The sequence below is a fragment of the Oryzias latipes genome, chromosome 4 (genome assembly GCF_053564925.1).
Source record: "Oryzias latipes strain Hd-rR chromosome 4, Olatipes_Hd-rR_3.1".
Taxonomy (NCBI): Eukaryota; Metazoa; Chordata; class Actinopteri; order Beloniformes; family Adrianichthyidae; genus Oryzias; species Oryzias latipes.
Genome location: NC_136240.1, coordinates 31,961,089 through 31,980,766, shown reverse-complemented (window position 1 = coordinate 31,980,766; position 19,678 = coordinate 31,961,089). Strand labels below are relative to the sequence as shown.

At 40.6% G+C, this 19,678-nt stretch overlaps 2 protein-coding genes across 3 annotated transcripts; both read left to right on the top strand.

The window, feature by feature from the left end:
- Nucleotides 1-297: 297 nt before the first annotated feature.
- tbc1d23 (TBC1 domain family, member 23) lies at nucleotides 298-12,902 on the top strand. Of its 2 annotated transcripts, XM_004068317.5 has the most exons (19): nucleotides 298-419; nucleotides 1,448-1,559; nucleotides 3,132-3,237; nucleotides 4,045-4,249; nucleotides 4,324-4,447; nucleotides 4,545-4,669; nucleotides 4,740-4,786; nucleotides 4,859-4,962; nucleotides 5,039-5,161; nucleotides 5,258-5,350; nucleotides 5,429-5,599; nucleotides 6,377-6,419; nucleotides 8,064-8,170; nucleotides 8,259-8,395; nucleotides 8,900-8,944; nucleotides 9,542-9,630; nucleotides 9,706-9,841; nucleotides 10,435-10,629; nucleotides 11,393-12,902. In XM_004068317.5, the coding sequence occupies exons 1-19, from the start codon at nucleotides 382-384 to the stop codon at nucleotides 11,475-11,477; spliced, it is 2,085 nt and encodes a 694-aa protein (XP_004068365.1). In that variant the 5' UTR covers nucleotides 298-381; the 3' UTR covers nucleotides 11,478-12,902. The 2 variants fall into 2 exon arrangements, with proteins under 2 accessions (XP_004068365.1, XP_004068364.1); XM_004068316.5 differs by lacking the exon at nucleotides 8,900-8,944.
- A 581-nt stretch (nucleotides 12,903-13,483) lies between these two features.
- Nucleotides 13,484-18,798, top strand: nit2 (nitrilase family, member 2). Its single transcript, XM_004068315.4, has 10 exons — nucleotides 13,484-13,703; nucleotides 13,834-13,952; nucleotides 14,424-14,544; nucleotides 15,412-15,500; nucleotides 15,570-15,663; nucleotides 15,754-15,828; nucleotides 15,897-15,975; nucleotides 17,532-17,630; nucleotides 18,124-18,179; nucleotides 18,409-18,798. Exons 1-10 carry the CDS (start codon nucleotides 13,676-13,678, stop codon nucleotides 18,507-18,509), a joined length of 861 nt encoding a protein of 286 aa, XP_004068363.1. The 5' UTR covers nucleotides 13,484-13,675; the 3' UTR covers nucleotides 18,510-18,798.
- Nucleotides 18,799-19,678: the final 880 nt, after the last annotated feature.

Sequence of the window (19,678 nt, the reverse complement as noted above, 5' to 3'; positions counted from 1 at the left end):
TATATATATATATATATATATATATATATATATATATATATATATATATATATATATATATATATGTGTGTGTGTGTGTGTGTGTGTGTGTGTGTGTGTGTGTGTGTGTGTGTCTGTGTGTGTGTAATGGTTAGTGGTTGACGAAGTATGCATTTTCAATTATTAACGCACACCGTGGAATATATTTGTATTTATATTTATATCAATATATATATATATTTATATCTATATATAACAATACATAATGAAAAACCTCAGCATAAACTTTTATTTAATCAGAATTCTTACTTTGAATATTTGCATAGAATAAAATAAAGCGTACGCGTTTACGACACATTGACGTACGGCTGACGCGTGACGTGTCTCTCTTGGAACACAACAATGGCGGACGCTGTAGAGGAAGCTCTTCAGGGAAGCTGGTAAGAATTTTCCTTCTAGCATTTTCCCTTCTGTGTTATTCTAAGCGTCAACATGTCTTGACAAATTGTTATCGACTGATTTGACGCGTAAATAATCGACGCAGGTGAGCTGCTTCCTTAACGGTCAATTTTAAAGCCAGCTAGTAGTTTAGCTAGCGAATGCTAGCCTGCTAATAATAAAGAGTAATCAGTGGCGACTTGTTTATCCAATTTCTTGTTTTGGTTGACAGTGCACGTGCTAAAATAAAAGCAATAGATATTTTTTCCCAATAAGTATTTACACAATGTGGAATACTTTTGCTTAAGTCAGCGGAAAACTTAAGTCAGCCTTTTGGCTCTCGTAACTTGACAGTTACCGGTTTCTCTGTTAACTGCCTCTTTTAAGTCATTTTCTGACCAGCATTTTTGTTTTGATTTATTTTTTACCTGTTCTAACATATAATTACATATAGTGTAAAAATCTCCACGCCATTCTGTCAGTCAGTGCCGGTGAAGTTAACTCACTGCTTAAGGACTGATTTAACCCTTGTGCTATCTTAGATGACCCCACCCTTATTTCTTCCTACCATGACAAAGGTGGATAAAGGTGGAAAGATTTCATGTAATCCATGGACACCAGTGAGGATCACAAATCATTGAAGAAAAAAGGTTCAGAGCACTGTCTAGTGGGTCTAGATGACCCAACTCCCAATGTTAAAGTGCCTAGGATAGCACAAGGGTTAATGGAAGTGGTGATAACATAGAGGTCCTGTTTGTCATAATCCATAATAGTCCATATTAGTTAGGCATTTGCTTGGAAACAAATTGATGTGAAAGCCACTCTGTACCTATTTAAAAAAAGTCTATATTATTGGTTTCTTAATCTTTTTTAATTTTAAAATTACTAAAAATCAACAAGATGATCTCATGTTTGATAGCATTTCAATCACACATCGTTTTTAATGCATTCAGGGGGAAAAAAAGCATTAATATGCTGCATAATGTATAAAAGTCCTCAGAATTAATGGATTGCTGTGTCTGTTAATCAGGGATCAGGAGCTAGCTGAGGCTCTGGACTCTGGGAGCTCTGACATGGAGATGGACAGAGGGATCGCTCAGGTCCAAGAGCAACCAGCACAACACAGAGTCAAGATGTGGACGGTGAGAAACTTGTTAGGTCCTTCTTAACAGATGGGAAAATAGCTTTATATTTTTGTGAAAAATGGTTATTAGTCAGGGGGAAATCTTGGATTGTTTTGTTTAAATTCCTGCCCATACAGATTACTGACGAATCACAAATTAGTTCACCAGTAAAATCCTCTGAGCAAAAAAGAAGTGCAGAAAAATAACGGTAAAAGGAAATTCAACTGTTCACTAAAACAAAAACACTAAAGGTGAAAGATTTAAAACCCCACTCAAATGAAAATTGCGTTTTTGATGTTTTTAACATGTTTTTAGTATTTTTCTGATGCTGAGGGGGGGATGTATAAAAAAAAGCAAAAATGAATTTCTGAGTATTTAATTGTTGTTTATTAGGATCAGAGAAAGAAATGCAGTTTTAAAAAGAAATTGTATTTGTTGCTAGGAGAATAAGCTGAGTTGGCTATAAGCTCTCTGCTCCATTCTGATGCCTCCACTTGTAGACAAACAGATCCATGTACATCTTTGTTTTCCTCGTCCGAGCTGGTATCTGGATCAAAACTGTACAGCTGGATAGCTCCAATATTGCTCACCATTTTTGTTGCACCGCTAATGTTAGATTGGCGGTGTAGATGGGTAACAGATTGGTAATGGGAAGTGGGGGCGGGGTTGCACCACACCAACTGTCCTGCCCACTACTGAGAAGTGAATTTCTGATGAACTCCTGCCGCTCTGCAGAAACGATGTCAAAAAGCAACACAGGGGTTTTTTGATTTTGGCTAACAACGGCGTAATCGTGATTTAAAAGACCACTGGGAATGCTTAGACAAAAAAATCAAAAAATTATCTGAGTGGGTCTTTGAATTAGAAATAATGATTTCTTTACAGCTTACTTACCAGCTGTTGAATATTAAAATACTGTACTACTCAAATTACAGGATGTTCATTAGGACAGAGAGTGAACCAGGGAGGGCTCCAGTTAGAAATGACAGTTATGCTGGATTTTTATTAAAATAAGCAAAGGTCAAACAGGAAGCTAGAACTTCAAATCATCAATAATTTCGTGTAACTACATAAAAAGTTAAAAAAAAGACTAAAATGAAACATTCAGTGCTTTGGCAGAGGTTAAGACACTTAAAGTGTTCTATTGAGGTTAAATATGCTGGAATGCAAAAGTGAGTCTGTCTCTAACTTTGGAGTAGTACTGGAAATACCAGCCTTTCATGTTTAAAAGGAAGTTTCGCTGTCTAATAATGACACTTCTCCCACTCTGACGTAAGCAACACTCCTGTCATTGTTTGAATTTTTGCTTTTGGATTGTTCTCTACAGGTAATGAGAGTTAAACCAAAGCTTTGCTTTCTAAAATCTGAATTCACTTTGAGTCCTTGTGCTTGATGATTTATTTTGGTACTTCTATTTGTAAATAAAGCTCTGGGCAGGTTTTTGAATGGAACATAAAGTGTTATTGTCTAAAACATGTTGTTTCAGAGAGATAGCCCATTAAGTTTTATTGTTAAATTATGAAGACGTATTTTATTTAAATATAAGCTTTATTTCTCAGCATTGAATGTTTTTTTGTTTTTTTTTGCCAGATCGCATTAAATGTTTCTGGAAAAGGAGACAGCTTGTCTCCTTGGGATGGTGTCCATGATTTGCCAGAACAGACCCTCATTCACAACCGCAGTGAACAGCTGATCGGTAGGTCATTCACTAACAAAAGCCCTTCATCTGCCTGTTCATCATGTTCAAGAGTTAACTGATTCATTTAGTTTTTCCTTGGTTGGAGAATTTTTCATTTTTTTAGATTTTCGTGACAGATTAGCTTGTTTGTGCCGTTTCAGAGAATTATCGGGTCTCCACACACGCAAACAAACAAAAAGAGAGAATCCAGTTTCGGTGTACCTTACCTTTGACCTTTGACTTCTGGTCTTGGAGTCATTCAAGCACCTCACAAAAGTATGGACTCCTATCAGGATCCATGTGATGTCCAGGGCAAACAGACCTGTATATGATGCTGTCAGCCAGTTTACACCCGTTTGTGGTCTGGATTGTGACCCCCTCCGAGCAGAGACGCACACTTTCCACCGCACTGTTCTCTGACACCAGTCTGCTCCTTCAGAGCCAGAACTCCATGCCATAAAAATGTTTGGCTTCTCCAAACACCCTTTTAAACACTTGGTCGTCTTCCAGTGATCTCCATAATTATACTGTAAATACTGTACAGGTCACAATGTAGTAGTATTTTTATTTTAATCCCCCAATGACTGGATTACTTTTAAAAGGTCATATTTTCCCAGATTCTTTGTTGTTGTTGTTTTTAAGCAGTAATTTGTCAGAACATACTCTTGTATGTTCATCCACACAAATAAATTCCTTCTTAACTATATAGTAGCCCTTAAAATATATCTTTTTGAGGTTTAAATCTCTTTTCTGCCTTTGAGCTTGTCGAGTTGATGCTTCACTAATAAAAGTTAACCGAGCCCCCTTCTTGTTCTTCTCATTCAGATCAGCTGGGAATCCCGGAGGAAGAAAGAAAGGAAATGGTATCGGATGTGGAGTCGGTCATCACTTTCTACTGCAAGTCTCGCAACATTACCTTCAGCCCGGAGCTCAGCTGGCCGCATCTGCTCAAACCGCTGCTGGGGCTGCAGCTGCCACGCAGCGATCTCTACAACTGTTTCTACGCCATCATGAACAAATACGTACCGAGGTGAGTCTTGTGCTTTTTTCTTTATCTTCACTGTGATGAGAATACCTCAACCCAGATGTTTGTGGTCATTCCAGGGATTGTGTGCAGAAAGGCCGGCCCTTCCACCTCTTCAGACTGCTGCTGCAGTATCACGAGCCAGAGCTCTGCTCCTATTTGGACACCAAAAAGATCACACCGGACTCTTATTCTATGAGCTGGGTATGTTTTATACCAACTTTTACAAACGAGTCCACTTCTGTTGCTCCTAGTCCAAACAGAAATGCTTCAGATATAATCAGAACCTTTTTTTTCTCAGATGGGTAGTCTGTTTTCCAGTCACTGCCTTCCTGAAGTTACCCAAACCCTTTGGGACTCTTACCTCCAGCAGGCTGACCCCTTCCTTATCTTCTTCCTCATGCTCATCATCCTCGTCAATGCCAAGTATGTAACTGTCTACATTGTTCCACCTCCCAGGTTTATCTGTACTAAAGATCTGTTTATCCCTCCTCAGAGAAACCATTCTAACACAAGAAGGAGCCAGCAAGGAGGACATCATCAGTGAGTTCAATTTGCTGAAATTGAATTTTGAGATGGTGAATACGTAATTCAAAAGGTTTATCTGTGTTGTAGAAATGCTGGAAGCATCTCCTTCTCTTTTGGAGTCTGAGGACATTGAAGATTTGTTTTCACTGGCTCAGTATTATCAGAGCAAAACCCCCCTGTCGCTCAGGAAGGTAAAGCGAGACTTTCACGCCAGCGAAGAGCTGTCATCAGTGGAGCTCATTCTGTTTCCTGTCTGTGTTCTGGTAGATGAATCAGAACCTGTTTGGTAGCAGTTTGGTGGCTCTGAAAGAGGAAGACACAGATCTGAGTCAGGCAATGTGCCTTCCTGTGTCAGTGCCAGAAATCCTGCAGGCGAACCAGCTGCAGCAGGTCAGCCCCGCTCCTCCATTTAACTCTTCATTTTCCTACCATCCTCAGAATCATGGAGAGAGATACAATAAGATGGAGCTTGATGTTGTGTTTCAGGATGGGGTACGTTTCTTTGTGGTGGACTGTCGGCCGGCAGAGCAGTACAATGCTGGACATCTATCCACGGCCTTTCACCTGGACTCTGATCTGGTGAGACACATGGGCAATGTTGATTGTTGTTTATTTAATACATGTGCAGCATAAAACAGTGTCGGTTTGTTCCCACAGATGCTCCAGAACCCCTCTGAGTTTGCCCTTTCTGTAAAATCCCTGCTGGAGACTCAGAAGCAGTCTTTGGAGTCCGGTTCCATCGCCAGCGGGGAGCACCTGTGCTTTATGGGTAGTGGCAGAGAAGAGGAGGACATGTACATGAACATGGTGCTGGCTCATTTTCTTCAGGTGAGATGTGGAAACATGAAGTAAAAGCATGGCAGCTGCACAGAAGCAACACACTTCCTCCCTCTAGATTACAGCCCCTTACAACCTCAAGCTAACATTAGAGGTGCAACGAAAATGGCTAGCAATACTTGAGCTATCCACCTTACAGTTATGATCCAGATTCCAGCTCAGACGAAGAAAACAAAGAAGTACATCGATCTTTTTGTCTGCAAGTGGATGCATCAGAATGGAGCGGAGCAGTTTGTTAAAGTTACATTTGACACAGCTGCACTCGGGCACCATTAGGTGGTTTTACCCTTTAATGCTGGGGGGCATTGGGTGCCATTTTTAGACCCTTTGGTATGACTCAGCTGTTGATTTGAACTCACAACCTTCCAGTCTCAGGGCAGACACTCTACCACAAGGCCACTGAACTGTTTCATGGACTGTAGTTTTACTTAACAACTACAAGCTTTTTTAAACTACCGTATGTATTTTTGTCTGCTACGGATTCACATCAATGTGTAAAAATAATTATTCAGAAATGCCATTTTAATTATCTGTATATATGTCCTCTATCATGAGTAAAAGAGCATGTTAAAAACATATTTTTCATTGGAGTAGTTCTTTAAAGCGTCATACTTGAATTGATGGAGTTAAACCATCAGTCACATGGTTCCTGACTTCAGCTATGACTGCCTTTCACGGATAAACAAATTGTGGTACCTAAAGTGAGTCAAACTGAGGGAGAACATTGTTGTTTTTCTCCTCATAAGATTTCCTTTTCTTCTTTTACAGAAAAATAAAGAATACGTGAGCATCGCTAAAGGAGGGTTTATGGGTGAGTGGATGTAAATGATCAAACACAGCTAAATTATTATACAGACTAACTAAAAACTGTAATCTATTAGGTGTACAAAAACAACCTGGAAAACAAAAAGACAGCTGACAACTTTGATCTAAACAAGGGTCAAATAAGAAAAGTCTGGATGTTTCCGAAGTAAAAGATCTTTGGAAAAGGGATTTAAACACAAGCCAAAGACCAACGCGTCTTTGTAAACGCAGATATATACACCTTTAGGACTTCCGTGTTCAAAACTCTCATGTTTACACGTCGTTGGTCACATTTATGTCAGTTTTCTGGCTCTACGTACAAAACGTGTAGTGTTGAACACTCGTCAAAAGTTAAACCAGGCTGAACTTTGACCAATCAGGGACTCTGATTTGGTAGGAACATATGAGCAGCGTCCTTCTCAAAGACAGAAGTGCCAACTGAAATGAATAATTGTGGTTTGTCCCTGGCTGGAATTATGACACGTTGTCTTTCATTTATCGGAATGGAGCTTGAAAAGAAAAAGCCTGGAGCAAGATTTGAGATTTTTTGACATTTCACATGAACCCTTTTTTAACTGCGAGTACATACGCTAGTATCGGGTAGCAGCCGTCCTGTGAAACGCCATATGCTTAAAGCAAAAATCCACGTTCAGCGCATTCTTGAACGCACCACACACCCAGTTCTGTATGTAGTATAACACTAAAGCCAAAGGGGCTTCATGTCTAAAAACCTTTACGTAGGGTGGTATTTAATGTGTTAAATTTATAAAAAATAACACATTCAGGCCGTTTTAAAACAAAAAATGTAAAGTTATTTAAAATTGAGTATCACTTTAGGTATGTGAGTGTATGTTTCTACCACAATAACAACCAAAATGAAGAAGGTTGCTGAGGTCATATTGACTACACAGATAAAAGTCATTAGTGGTCCCAGTGTTCCAAAACTTGTCAGATCTTAGAAGCTGGGCAGGGTTGGGTCTGGCTAATCCCTGGATGGAAGACTGCCTTGAACTACCAGTTGCTGTACATAACCGCAACCACCTGACCCAACCCCAAATGCAGAGGGTTGGGTCAAGAAGGGCATCCGTTGTAAAACTGAATCACGGTTTTAAACTGTGGGATGATTTAATGTGGCGACCTCTGAAAGGGAGAGGCTAACTTTTTCTGATAAACGAGTGTCCAAATAAATTCTATTGGAACTCATGACTTTACGGGTAGTCTAGAAATTGAGAATCGATATTTCAACATTATAACAGTACTTTTGTTGAAATGCAGACCTACTTCACTTCTGGTGAAATAGACCTTCAGTTCTGTTTTGAGGGGCCTTCAGAAGGTCATTTAACTTGTAGAAACCATTAGGAGCTCTAGAAAGGGAATTGATGGATCATTTTTCTAATGGGAGGTATTAAATGGCACTGCTTTTATTTAGCTGATCTTCCTCAGTGGTTCAGATTAAACAAATCACATTTCATAATTGAGATAAACATAAACTGAAAGGTAATACAGTGTGTTTCTGGTCAAATTAGAATCTGAATAACACATTTGGTGTATCAGTTCTTTTGGATCCTGCAGATTTGTCGTGTGTGCTTGATTCATGGTTCTGGTTCTTATGCTTGTTCAGCACCAGTCACATATAAAACTGTCTTTTCAGCTCTCCAAAAACATCTGGTCGACATGAACATCGAGGGCATTGACTCCTCCTACGTCAGCTGGATTGTCAGCACATCTGGATCTCACAGCAGCTTGAGCTCTCCTGATGTACGCATTGGAAATGCAAACAACCGCACAATCCCAAATTCATTTGGAATCCCACGACTGAAGCTTTTCTTGTTTTCGTCTGTGGCAGGGCGAGTCTTTGAGCCCCGGAGACAAAAGCGTCAAGTCTCTGGTCAACAAAATGACGTTCGCTCTCAAGTCAAAGTCTGTGAATGTGAAAGAAAAGATGATCAGCTTCATTGAGAACACTTCGACTCCTGTAGACAGGTGAGAGAAGGCTTCTTCCCTTGAAATCCTCTGCTAATCCTCTTAACCCTTTAACACCCAAGATGTGACACCCAGATGACACATTCTTTGACACACCAGAACTCTGCTGTTGACACGATCAGCTGATTCTGACGCAGAGAAAAGCCCCTTTTCACATGAGTTTTGCACCAAAATGCAACACATCAAAAACGTAAAGGGTTGTATGACGACGCACAGCCACTTTTCTCCAGGACAGAATCTGCTGGAATTATTCCATCAATAGTTGAAGAGTAATGGTAGTTAAAAGAATGTACACACTGGTCTGTAAAAGGGTTTTCTTATTGTTACTCTTATTTTCTTGCGAAAACCTTACAATTTTTACAAATTTTTAATATTAGATCCCAAACAAATGATAGTTTATCAGGAGCTTTTTTTTGTTTGTTTTTTTAAAACTGATCTAGACTATTTTGCTTATGTTGTATTTTACATTTGAAATAAAGTCCCTTGTGCCTTATTTCGCACTAGAATATCTTTCAATCTGCCCTGGCCAGAGAAGGTGATTCCTGATCGGTAAGAGCTGTTGAAGCTAGATGTGTCTCTCCACGAGCATGCCAACCAGCTGTCGACCCGCCCCGGCCCGGCCGGGCCTGCGGCACATTAACGCATGCTCGGTAGCAGCATCTCTGCCCTCTCCCCTCACTCATTAACAAGCTCCCACTCTCATGCAGTATGGACAGCTCGTTTCCTCTGTGCTTCCTGTGAGGATATTTGTTTTCATGCCGTCACTAACAACACGTGTAGCTGCTTCACATCCATGTAGGCCGTCGTTTTGTCTGAGGAGGAGCCACAGCTTCACCTCTGTTTGCTGATGAGCAACACTGGACACTGTCTCTTTTCCATTTCATCATCTCGCATGATAGCCAGGGCTGTGGGAAAATATGAATAACAAAAAAGATGCGTAGCCCCAGTTATCATACAAGAGAAACCTCTGGTAGCGGCTGAAAGCTTTCCATTTAAACCCTTTATACTTGTGGTTTTCAGTGCAGCTTTGGAGGTGTTTGTCTCGGAGCTTTATGTCTTCAGACTTGCAGCAGAAGTCACAGCAAAGCTTCTCCGCCATCAGTCAGGATGATTTGACCAGTAATGTTCCTTGTCTTCTGTAAACAGGCATGTAAGCAGCAGCGACCGTGTCGGCAAACCCTACCGGGGGGTGAAACCTGTCTTCAGCATAGGTGATGAAGAGGAATACGACACAGGTTAAAGCTTATCCAAATGAAACCGCAGTTTTGACGGGAAAATGGCGACAAACTGACATCAGGTTGTCTCCTCAGATGAGATTGACAGCTCATCCATGTCGGACGACGACCGGAAGGAAATAGTCAACATTCAGACGTGGATGAATAAACCAGACGTTAAACATCACATTCCGTGTAACGAGGTGAAGGAAACCGGTCACATGTTCCCTAGGTAAGCTGAAAATGTTCATAGAGCCATGAAAAAGAAATCTGCTTGACACGTGCCTGGCCTTCCTGTCACGACTGTAGATGTTCAGATTAGTTGAGAAATGAAGGAAGTTGGATTTAAATGTGATTCTTTCCCACTTCCTTAAAAATAAAATTCAATAACACTGTGAAAGCAGATCAGTTAGAAAACAAGGAACAAGGTATCAAGGAAAAGCGACCTCCAACAATGACATCTTAGGGAATTTAAATATGTGTAAAAGCAATATATATATATTTCCCAAAATTAATTCAACACGAAATGCAACATAAATATGTTTTCTTCCTAAAATATTACAATAAAACGGAGATGCTACACGTCATAAAATGAGCTCAAACGGGTTGTTCATAAAAGGGCAACACAAACATGTCTGTAAACGAGCTCTTACCTTATAAGCACTTCCCCTACCACCCCACAGCCTGCAGGCCCCGTGAGCTCGATTTTACTCTCACAAAATACACCCAAACGTAAAACGGGAAACATCCCAAACTTGTGCCTGTGATAAAACTCAAGTCTGGACATTTCCATTTTAGCCGTTTGGTGCCGTTTTGTCTTTCCAGTCACTTGCTGATCACGGCCACTCACATGTACTGCTTGAGGGAGATCGCAGCCAGGAAGGGCTTTGCGTACATCCAGTCCAGACAAGCTCTGAGCTCTGTGGTGAAGATCACATCCAAGAAGAAGCACCCAGAGCTCATCACCTTCAAGTTTGGGATCAACAATCCAGGCAATGTGGAGATATCCGCAGTGGAGAGGTGACTTTCAGTTTGTTCCTCCTATATTTGGACAGTGGAAACCTCTTTTGGGAACTTACAGCTGTACCAGAATGTTTTTTTGATTCATTCTCTGAAGAACGCTGCTTTAAGTGACAAACATCTGTCTGAATCTTGTCATTCATTTTTCATTGTTACGAAAGGGTTAATGGCCGACGAAATGTGCGTTATTACTTTTTAACGCACGCCGTGGAAGCCTGAACTGCGGAGGACGGTGAAGTGCGTTAAAAAGTAATAACGCACACTTCGTCTACCATTAACCCGCTTATACCATGGTCACTTACAAAATCAATACATATTAACCAGTTTGTAGTCCTTACTTCTTGTTTTTTTTTCCGATTTGGATCGCTTTTCTCACAAAAAGTGGACTATATGTTACATGATGCGGCGGGTCGCGCAGCACCACCACTGCAGTAAAGATTCGGCGATATATATATGCTGATCGTCCCGATGGGTTGAATGAAGCATCAGTTCAGAGAGAAAGTTCACCTCTTACCGCTTGTTTTTGTCCAAATGATGAAGAAAAAGGTTGTTTTAAAGAAGCCGGCGCAGTGATATAAGACATTTAAGATAGGTGACCGGAACTTCTTTTTTCACCGTGCGGTTATCAGGTTTTAATGCACACCCAGCAGCCAATCAGAGTCGAGTATTCAACCGGACCATGGTATAATAAATGTTAAAAGTCCCCTCTTATTGTATGAGAAAAACTAACCTAATGGTCTGTGAACGCCTCCTCTCCCCTCAGATATTTGATACCCAATGCAGGCGACGCCACCAAGGTCATTAAGCAGCAGATCATGAAGGTTCTCGATGCTCTGGAGAGTTCATAAAGGTGGCGATCACAGTGACTGCCTACAACGCAAAGCTGTAACGGTGTCCTCCTGCTCTCCCTTGAGCGTCGTTCCTCCTGGACAGATCCCGGTGCTGTATTTACTGTGACGCTCCATCTCTCTCATTTTGGACGCCGCTGCCAACAGCAGACCCGTGGGCCAGTCTGCACGACTCCAAACCCCTCGGGTGCTCAGCAGTTATCCAAACATTGGTCATATTGTGTGTGAGATGTTGGCTTCTTTCATCAAAAAAAACACGGGATGTCATCGTAGCTTTGGTCTCCCCTGGCCTTAACGTAGCAAACTGGTCGACCAGTGACGGACGGACGGACCGGACCTTTTCCTTCTCGCGTGAGCATCGCAGTTTAACCCTCATCTTTATCTGAGTTGCATTTTTGTCGCAGTGCTGGCACATGAGGCAGGTTTCCAACCGCAGTTATAGTTTTGATAACTTTTCTTTTCCAGCAGGCAGCCTTAAATAGGAATTTGACAATGTTTATAGATATTTAATGTACATAGTATGTAAGCGGCTCTATATCAGCACAGACCTCTGCAATATCTAACTGAACGTATAGAGTAGATATGCAGAGCACTTTAAGATGACCTTGTTCCTGCAGTAAGAATAAAGCTCTTCAGTGTTTCTGGAGAGACGCGTCTTTTTCAAGTGTTCCTGATCATTTAAGCTCCTTTCGTTTGGTTTGACAAAGCTCTCAGAGATCATCCGTCACACCAGTGTGTTCCATTTAAAAAGCCCTGAGGGCGCTGCGTTCTCTCCATGCCATTCAGTCTGCTGTGTTAATAATTTCCCTGCATAATCCAGAGGAAATGCACTTCTCTGAATCCTGTCAACTCTAATAAAATGAAAGTAATTATGAGGATGGTGCTCTGCACTTATTTTTCTCTACGCTTGAAAGGTTGAAATGCATTCATGATGTGTTTTTTCTCAGATGGCTCAGCCTCACTTGGCTCGCCATCGTTGCCTTTGGCCTCATGCCTGCTGTGGGTTTTGGGCCCCAGCAGTGGCAACATATCAGACCGTCGCCCTTTCTCCTTTGACTCTAAACGTTTAAGGCTTTGTTTCGCCCCACTTTGCTTGTTCCAGAGTCCTGTGTGTCTGCTGCAGTCCAGCGTTCCTCCAGCACTACTGTTTAACGCGTCACACTAACCAAAACAAAAGGCACATGGACGAAAAGTGGTCAGAAACGCCCCTCAAAGCATTCCTGTGTAATTCTTGCATCGTATTGTAATTTGTAATTTTGTGATAATTTTCAGTATTCTTATTTACTGGATTATTCCTGACTAACGTTTGGAACATCTCTGGATTACTGTTGGTCAGAATTACAAACTGATTAATCTGCACCTTACTGTACCGCTTTTGTTTTCTAAGTGTTTCTGTTTGTAATAAATGGAAATGATTGGACTGCATCTGTGAAGTTTTTGAAATGTTGTCGACATACACAAACAGATTTATTGCAACTCCGTAGGCTGTCTTTGTGCTCAGTTAGATAACTTTTTTATCATGTACCGGTAATTGTCTGCATATTTAATAATTTACATTTATTTACCACCACCCCCAAGTTTTGACAATGAAACACTTTTTTTCTTAAACCAGTGAACTCCTTTGCTTCTCAAGAAAATAACTAAATTACAAAAAGCTTAAATACATAATATAAAGGAATTTCTCGTTTTTATTCTCTCTACAATGTTTGGTAAGAATGTCTTTAATTAATTCCAGTTATGCTTGTATTGCTGCCTTTTTTGCAATAATAATGACAGGTGTTACCAGTTCAAATAATGTGAATTGATTTACCAGTTTAAGACCATCTGCAGTACATTTTTGATGTACAATCTATACTTAAATTTATTAGAATGGATATTACTATAATGGAGTTTTTTAGGAGATGGCGCTTTAACTCGAACTGAAACCGGATTGGCTGAATATACACCGCCTCTAAACTTCACAATAAAAGGAACGAGCTTCAAAAGTAAAGCTAAGGAGCTTCTAATGTTAACCAAACAATCACCTCTCTCTGGAACACACTGTTTGATTTCTCAGGAATGTGTAAACTAGCGTGCAGTCGTCATAAAGCGGGATCAACATTTGAATCTGACTTTTATTTTGAAAGCCAAGCGGGTCTCCGGAAGCGCTTGCCCACAGTCTGTCTTTTAGAGGAGGTAAACACTGACTCCACGTCCATATGACCGCTGCAGCTAGAATCATGTCCAGTAAGACTACGCTGTTTTTCTTTTCTCTGTGTTTTTTAACCATACATTTCCGGGTTTGGTCGCAGGTTTGCTTGCATGTCCAGCTGGGTAGTGATCAGCTGTAAACAAACGGTGACGGTGTGTTTCGCAGAGTTTCGTCTGGCCGTGGTCCAGCTGCAGGTGACGAGCGTCAAGGCAGACAACCTGAGCAGAGCCCGGAGGCTGGTGCTGCAGGCTGCGGGGCAGGGCAGCAAGGTGGTGCTGCTGCCGGTGAGCTGGATCATCAAGCAACATCTGCACCCATTGTCATTCAGAAACTCTTTGCAAACCCCACTTTTCGGTTTCTATCATTTGCTCCTCTGTTAGAATAAAGAGAATTTGTCATTTTTAGTGTTTTATATTGAGTTTTCAGTTTTAAACAAACAAATTCAAAACCCAGTTCCCCATCCCCTGCTGCTGTCAGTGGCATATACACCAATATCAAAATTTTAGTCAGAAAATATAAGGAAAAAGGCAAAGAGAGACATGAATATATAAAATCAGTCATCGTATAGGTCAAAATAACTTTTTTTCATAAAATACATAGCTTTAAAGCATAGATCTCTTTTTTAGAGAGTTTAACCAAAATAAATCCTGCATTAAATATTTATATCACCAGTTGTAAATGAAAAATTGTATCTTGAGATCTGGATTTTTAAAAGAAGTTTATTGAGAAAATCTTTCTTTGTGTTTCTGTGTCAGGAATGCTTCAACTCGCCATATGGAACCAGCTTTTTCTCCGATTATGCAGAGAAGATCCCTGGAGAGTCCACCCAGATGCTGTCGGAGGCAGCTAAAGAGAATCAGGTGTATTTAGTTGGAGGTAGGGATGCATCCACTGACTGTGAAAAAACAAACTACTGTTAAGGCAAGGCAAGTTATTTGTACACAAAGTAATTCAAAGTGCTTCACTAAGCAGAAAATGCATTAAAATCACAATACATAACAGTGCAACGATTAAAAACATACATAATCATTATAAAATGGACTTTAAAAGAAAGGAAAGAGAAAATAAAAGAGGTTTTGATAAGGACCCTTCGGTTATCTACATGGCTGAACAGGAATGTTTTGATTGCAGATTTGAACCTTAACACAGTAGAGGCCTGTCTCACAACCTCAGGGAGACGGTTCCAGCTTTTAGCGCCATAAGAATGTTGTTAAAAGAGTGCACAAATTAGGATTGCTTTTTGATCAAAACTTAAACGTAAACCATTAAATTAAATATTTAGGAATTAGGTCATGAATTTACAACTTTGAAACACGTCACCTTACGAGAAAAAAGTCCTAAATTTAGCCTATTACCTGTTAAAGGCATAAATATGCGACTTTATTCTTGTAAATATAAGACTTTAAAGTCGGAATTGAAAAATATATATACATACATTTTTTTTTTTGTAAATTGGTCCGAATAATCAGTCGTACAACCACAATTAAAAAGCAAAATATATATTAAAAAACAGCGATGCATTTTTAAAAATTCCAGAAACCACTATGTAGAAAAACAAAAAACAAAAATGAGGGATAGCAAAAGTAACTTAAAGAAATAAAAATTAAGCGTTAGAAAACAGAACACAAAAATATCAAGGTCCGACCTTCTGGGAAGAGGTCATAAGCATTTGCTTTGTCTTGTTTCATGTAGTTTTATGTCTGCATTTCTTTTCTGTGTGCTTTGTATTTCTACTTTAAACAGGGTCCATCCCTGAAGAGGACGGGGGGAAGCTGTATAACACCTGTGCCGTGTTTGGGCCAGGAGGAGAGATGATTCTGAAGCACAGAAAGGTGCGTGGATATTTTGTTTTTCACTGCCAGGGCTACCTCTGTATTTAATCCGGTCCCGTTTCCTCCCAGATTCACCTGTTTGACATCAACGTTCCGGGAAAAATCTGCTTTCAGGAGTCTGAGACTCTGAGCCCTGGCAACAGTTTGTCCACGTTTGACACACGTTGAGTGACGCTTTCTGCCTGCCGTCTTGTTTCCAGCCGTGTGCACGAGCGTCCGTCGGCTCTGACTCCTGTCTGTCCTTCTCATGCAGCTTTTTGCAAAGTGGGGGTGGGGATCTGCTATGACATGAGGTTTGCAGAGCTCGCTCAGGTCTACAGCAGAGAAGGTCAGCGTCTGAGACTGTTGATTTAGCTCGGCTTAAACACTGGATGGATTTAGTTTTTTTGTCAACAGGCTGTCAGCTGCTGGTTTATCCAGGAGCTTTCAACATGACGACTGGTCCGGCCCACTGGGAACTTCTGCAGAGGGGGAGGTGGGTCTTTTCCGCCAACCTAGAAGAAATAATCTATTTAAACTTTTGTAGTAGCCCCTTATTTTTAATTTTTTAAATTTTATATATTTATTTATTTTTAAGTTATATTTGTTTTTGTCTACCATTATCTCATCATTCATATTGATGTCATTGACAGATATGCCATGATTGTTTATTAAATACTTGCTTCAATAAATAAAAAAAGCCTTAATACCCAAAAAATAAATAATTAAAAAGGTTTTTTTAATGTCCAATTTTTTAATGGAAAAGGAGCCAAACACAAATTTTAAAATACGCTGCATTCATGTTCAATCTTTCTAAATGGTAAAACACTACGACCTGCTACCCATAACTAAGCAGTCGGCAGTCTGCGTTTCAGTGTTTCATGTCAAAAAAAGCATCAACCTCATCCTAAATTCAGTGGTTTATTACACCACAGCCTGATCTTTTGCAACGTCTCCCTTTTTCTGGGAGAATACAAGTGAGTTCCCAGCTTCAGACTAATAATCGACTGCAGATATTCCAGTTACATAACAAAATAACATGTAATTCTACAGAAATAGACAATGACAGCATTTCATCCGTGAAAAATCCTGATAGCTCTTACAACTTCAGATTTAAAGGGCCTATAATCAAACAAAATGAACTTTTTTGAGCTTTTAAGTGAATTGTGATGTTCATTCCTCTTAAAAACAACATCCCAAAAGCAGTTTTTTTTTCAAACTGTTCACGCATCTCTGATTATTCCTTTAAAAAACCTATTCTCTCAGCACCAGCCCCTCCTAATCCATTATCACGAGTGGGTTCTCACATTGCAACATCACAAAGTGAAGAACGGCCCCTTTGTGCTTCCAGCACCGCCCCCAGGCTAACAGACACACCCACTTTCTCCTCGGAGCTAGCGGTGATCAGCTCCAAAATACGCACATCCATCCTTGCAAAAGTTCAGATGTTATTTGTTTTTGTGGGCAAAACACAGACACTCTGCTCTAGGATGACGTCATGAAATGGGCGGAGTGAAAGCCGGCTCCTAGTCGTCTTACTTCAGGATAGGTGAATGACTCGCCAAAATGACTAATATTTCATTTAAAAATCATTCTTTAGTGTGCCAAAGGTAATATATTATCATATATATGGATATAGGTTACTCTATAATGAAACCAAGTCACCATTTCAGTTTCTTAATTTCATTTTAAATCTTGGATTCGTCTTTTTTATCAACTGTACTACTCGGGCACCTCTTCTTTTTTTTTGTTTTACTTTCACAAAGCAGACTTTCTTGTAGTCTTCTTAGCTAGTTTGGAATTTTTTTCTTTTTCTAAGAATAAAAATTGAACCAATTTTAGATGAACAGATAGAGGAAACCTAGTGGAAATAGACATCCCCAACCTTAAAGCTCATAAGGGCACAACAATGACTTGTGATTGATGCTCTAAATGTTTTCCAGTTGTTTCTGTCAGCAGCTTGTGATTGTTTTCTTGTGTATATGGAAAAGTTCAAACTCTGGTTCTGTGCTGTGTGGCAGACATGAGTCCGTTCTTTCCTGTACCATGCAGGGCCGTGGATAACCAGGTGTACGTTGCGACAGCTTCACCCGCCAGAGACGAAGCGGCGTCTTATGTGGCCTGGGGTCACAGCACTGTTGTAAACCCGTGGTAAGAGAACGGACACCTTTTGTGACGGTGAAACCAGCAGAGACGGGACTGCACAATCTGATGTCAGCTAAATATTTTAAGGTTTAATTAAATATGTGGCGGCTAAGGCTGAACGAGTATTTACAATTGTAATATATTACCTGTATGACGCCGGACTGCTTTTTGAGCACCAGGCAGCGATTATGTTCAATTCACAGAACAAACACTCATGGAAGCACAGTTTCCTGTTAAAAAGGAACCATTTTGAGGCACTGCGCCGGACTTTGAGCCATTATTACTCTAAAAGCTTCAGCCCCAACCAAACAAACCACGTGTGTGAGGATAACCAGGTCTACATGGAACTTTTTTTTTTCTTTAACTCCTGAGCACCAGCTCTGTGGGCTGGCTGAGTGAATCATAACGACAGTTTTTCTTTTTTTTTATTACTGCGTCAAATTAACAGCATGATTTTGGTCCACTAATGTGAAAATGTGAGCTGTGTTTGTTCCTGCAGGGGGGAGGTCATCTCCAAAGCGGGAGCGGAGGAAACTGTCATCTATGCAGATATCGGTGAGTGTCTGCAGGCTGAGGCCGTCGTTGCTCCAGAGAGCATTGTTTCCCGGTGTCCTTGTGCTGATTCAAATGCCAGTTGCCATAGATGGCAACTCTGCCGTGAAAGGCTTTTTATCGAACGCCACTGTTGGAAAGACTCTGATAGAAACAGAAAAAGAGGAGTTCTGCGGGAGATAGATAAAGAGATCAGGAAGTGCAGCTCTGACGCCGCCTCTCTGTGTCGCAGATCTGCAGTATTTGAGTGACATCCGGCGGCAGATCCCGATCACGGCCCAGCGGCGGGACGACCTCTACTCTGTGACATCTGTGCAGGAGGCATCGGGCTGATCCTGCTGCTCAAGCGTGCTTCAGCTTCACCAGGGTTTAAATCAAAGCTGATTCTGATCTGGAAACGGGATGAGCTGATCCAGTTTAACGCCGGATCTGAGTGAAGTTACTCTGTTTTGTGCTCAGCAGCTCTCACTGATTATTCAAGAAGTGTTACCACTTTAATGAGAAGCTTCATAAGCTCCTGAAGAATCCGAAACCTTTTTTTGAAAGTAACTGTTTATAAAACTGATTTTAAAATGTGTAATTTACAATAAAAAGCAGAAGGTTAATCTTCTTAAATAACTGATTTCTGTTCCAATTTTATTCTCATGCAAACAAATCAAAGCCTGAGCGCACATTTAGTTATGTAATTTTAGTTAAGTAATTTTGTTTGGACCTGAGCCCTTCTCCCATCAAATAATCCAAGTCCATTTTAAACACCATCACATCAAACACACTGACCGGCAACACAGCAGCCCCTGCTTGGAACAAACCAGCAAACTACTGACCCTAACAAACGCATCAGCTCAAGGATTTGAATATCAAGCAACAAACCTTTGTTGTGTGTGGTTTCATGACAGTTTACATTGGTTTTTTGGGTTTAAATCTTGTATCTCGTGAGGGATTTATCCGGTTGCTATGGACGACTTTTCCAAATGTTTTGCTGTGGTTCTTTTATCCCTGCTGTGAGCTGCAAGACTTAATTTCAGCGTGATAAAAACATTGACATGAAATAGCTTTTCCAAAGGAATTCTCATAATTGTCCACAACTCTGAAGCAAGAAAAAACAACAAGGGAGAGACATCTTTGGAATAGAGTTTGTGATTTGTCAAAATGTGACTGGTTTAAAGACAAACGCACAGAGCTGACATTTATTTATGTGAGCTTAAACCCTTTTAGAAGGAGAGCTTTCATTTGCTGGTTATGAATTGTCGCAAAGGAAGAAAATAGTGAATAGAGTGGAGTGAGGTCAGCTCCATGCGCTTGCGCTCTGATGCAGCTGCACTCCCGCGTCTACCTCTTCCTGAGGCCGGGAGGACATTTTCGACCATCACCAGCGCTGATGCATTTGGATCGGCTGTCTGAATGTTCGCTGCAACAGCCAGACCGTCCCGCCCCAGTGTCTATGTGACAGAAAACGACGCACATCTCGTGCGGATGAGGTTTCAGCCTAAATGCAAACCTTT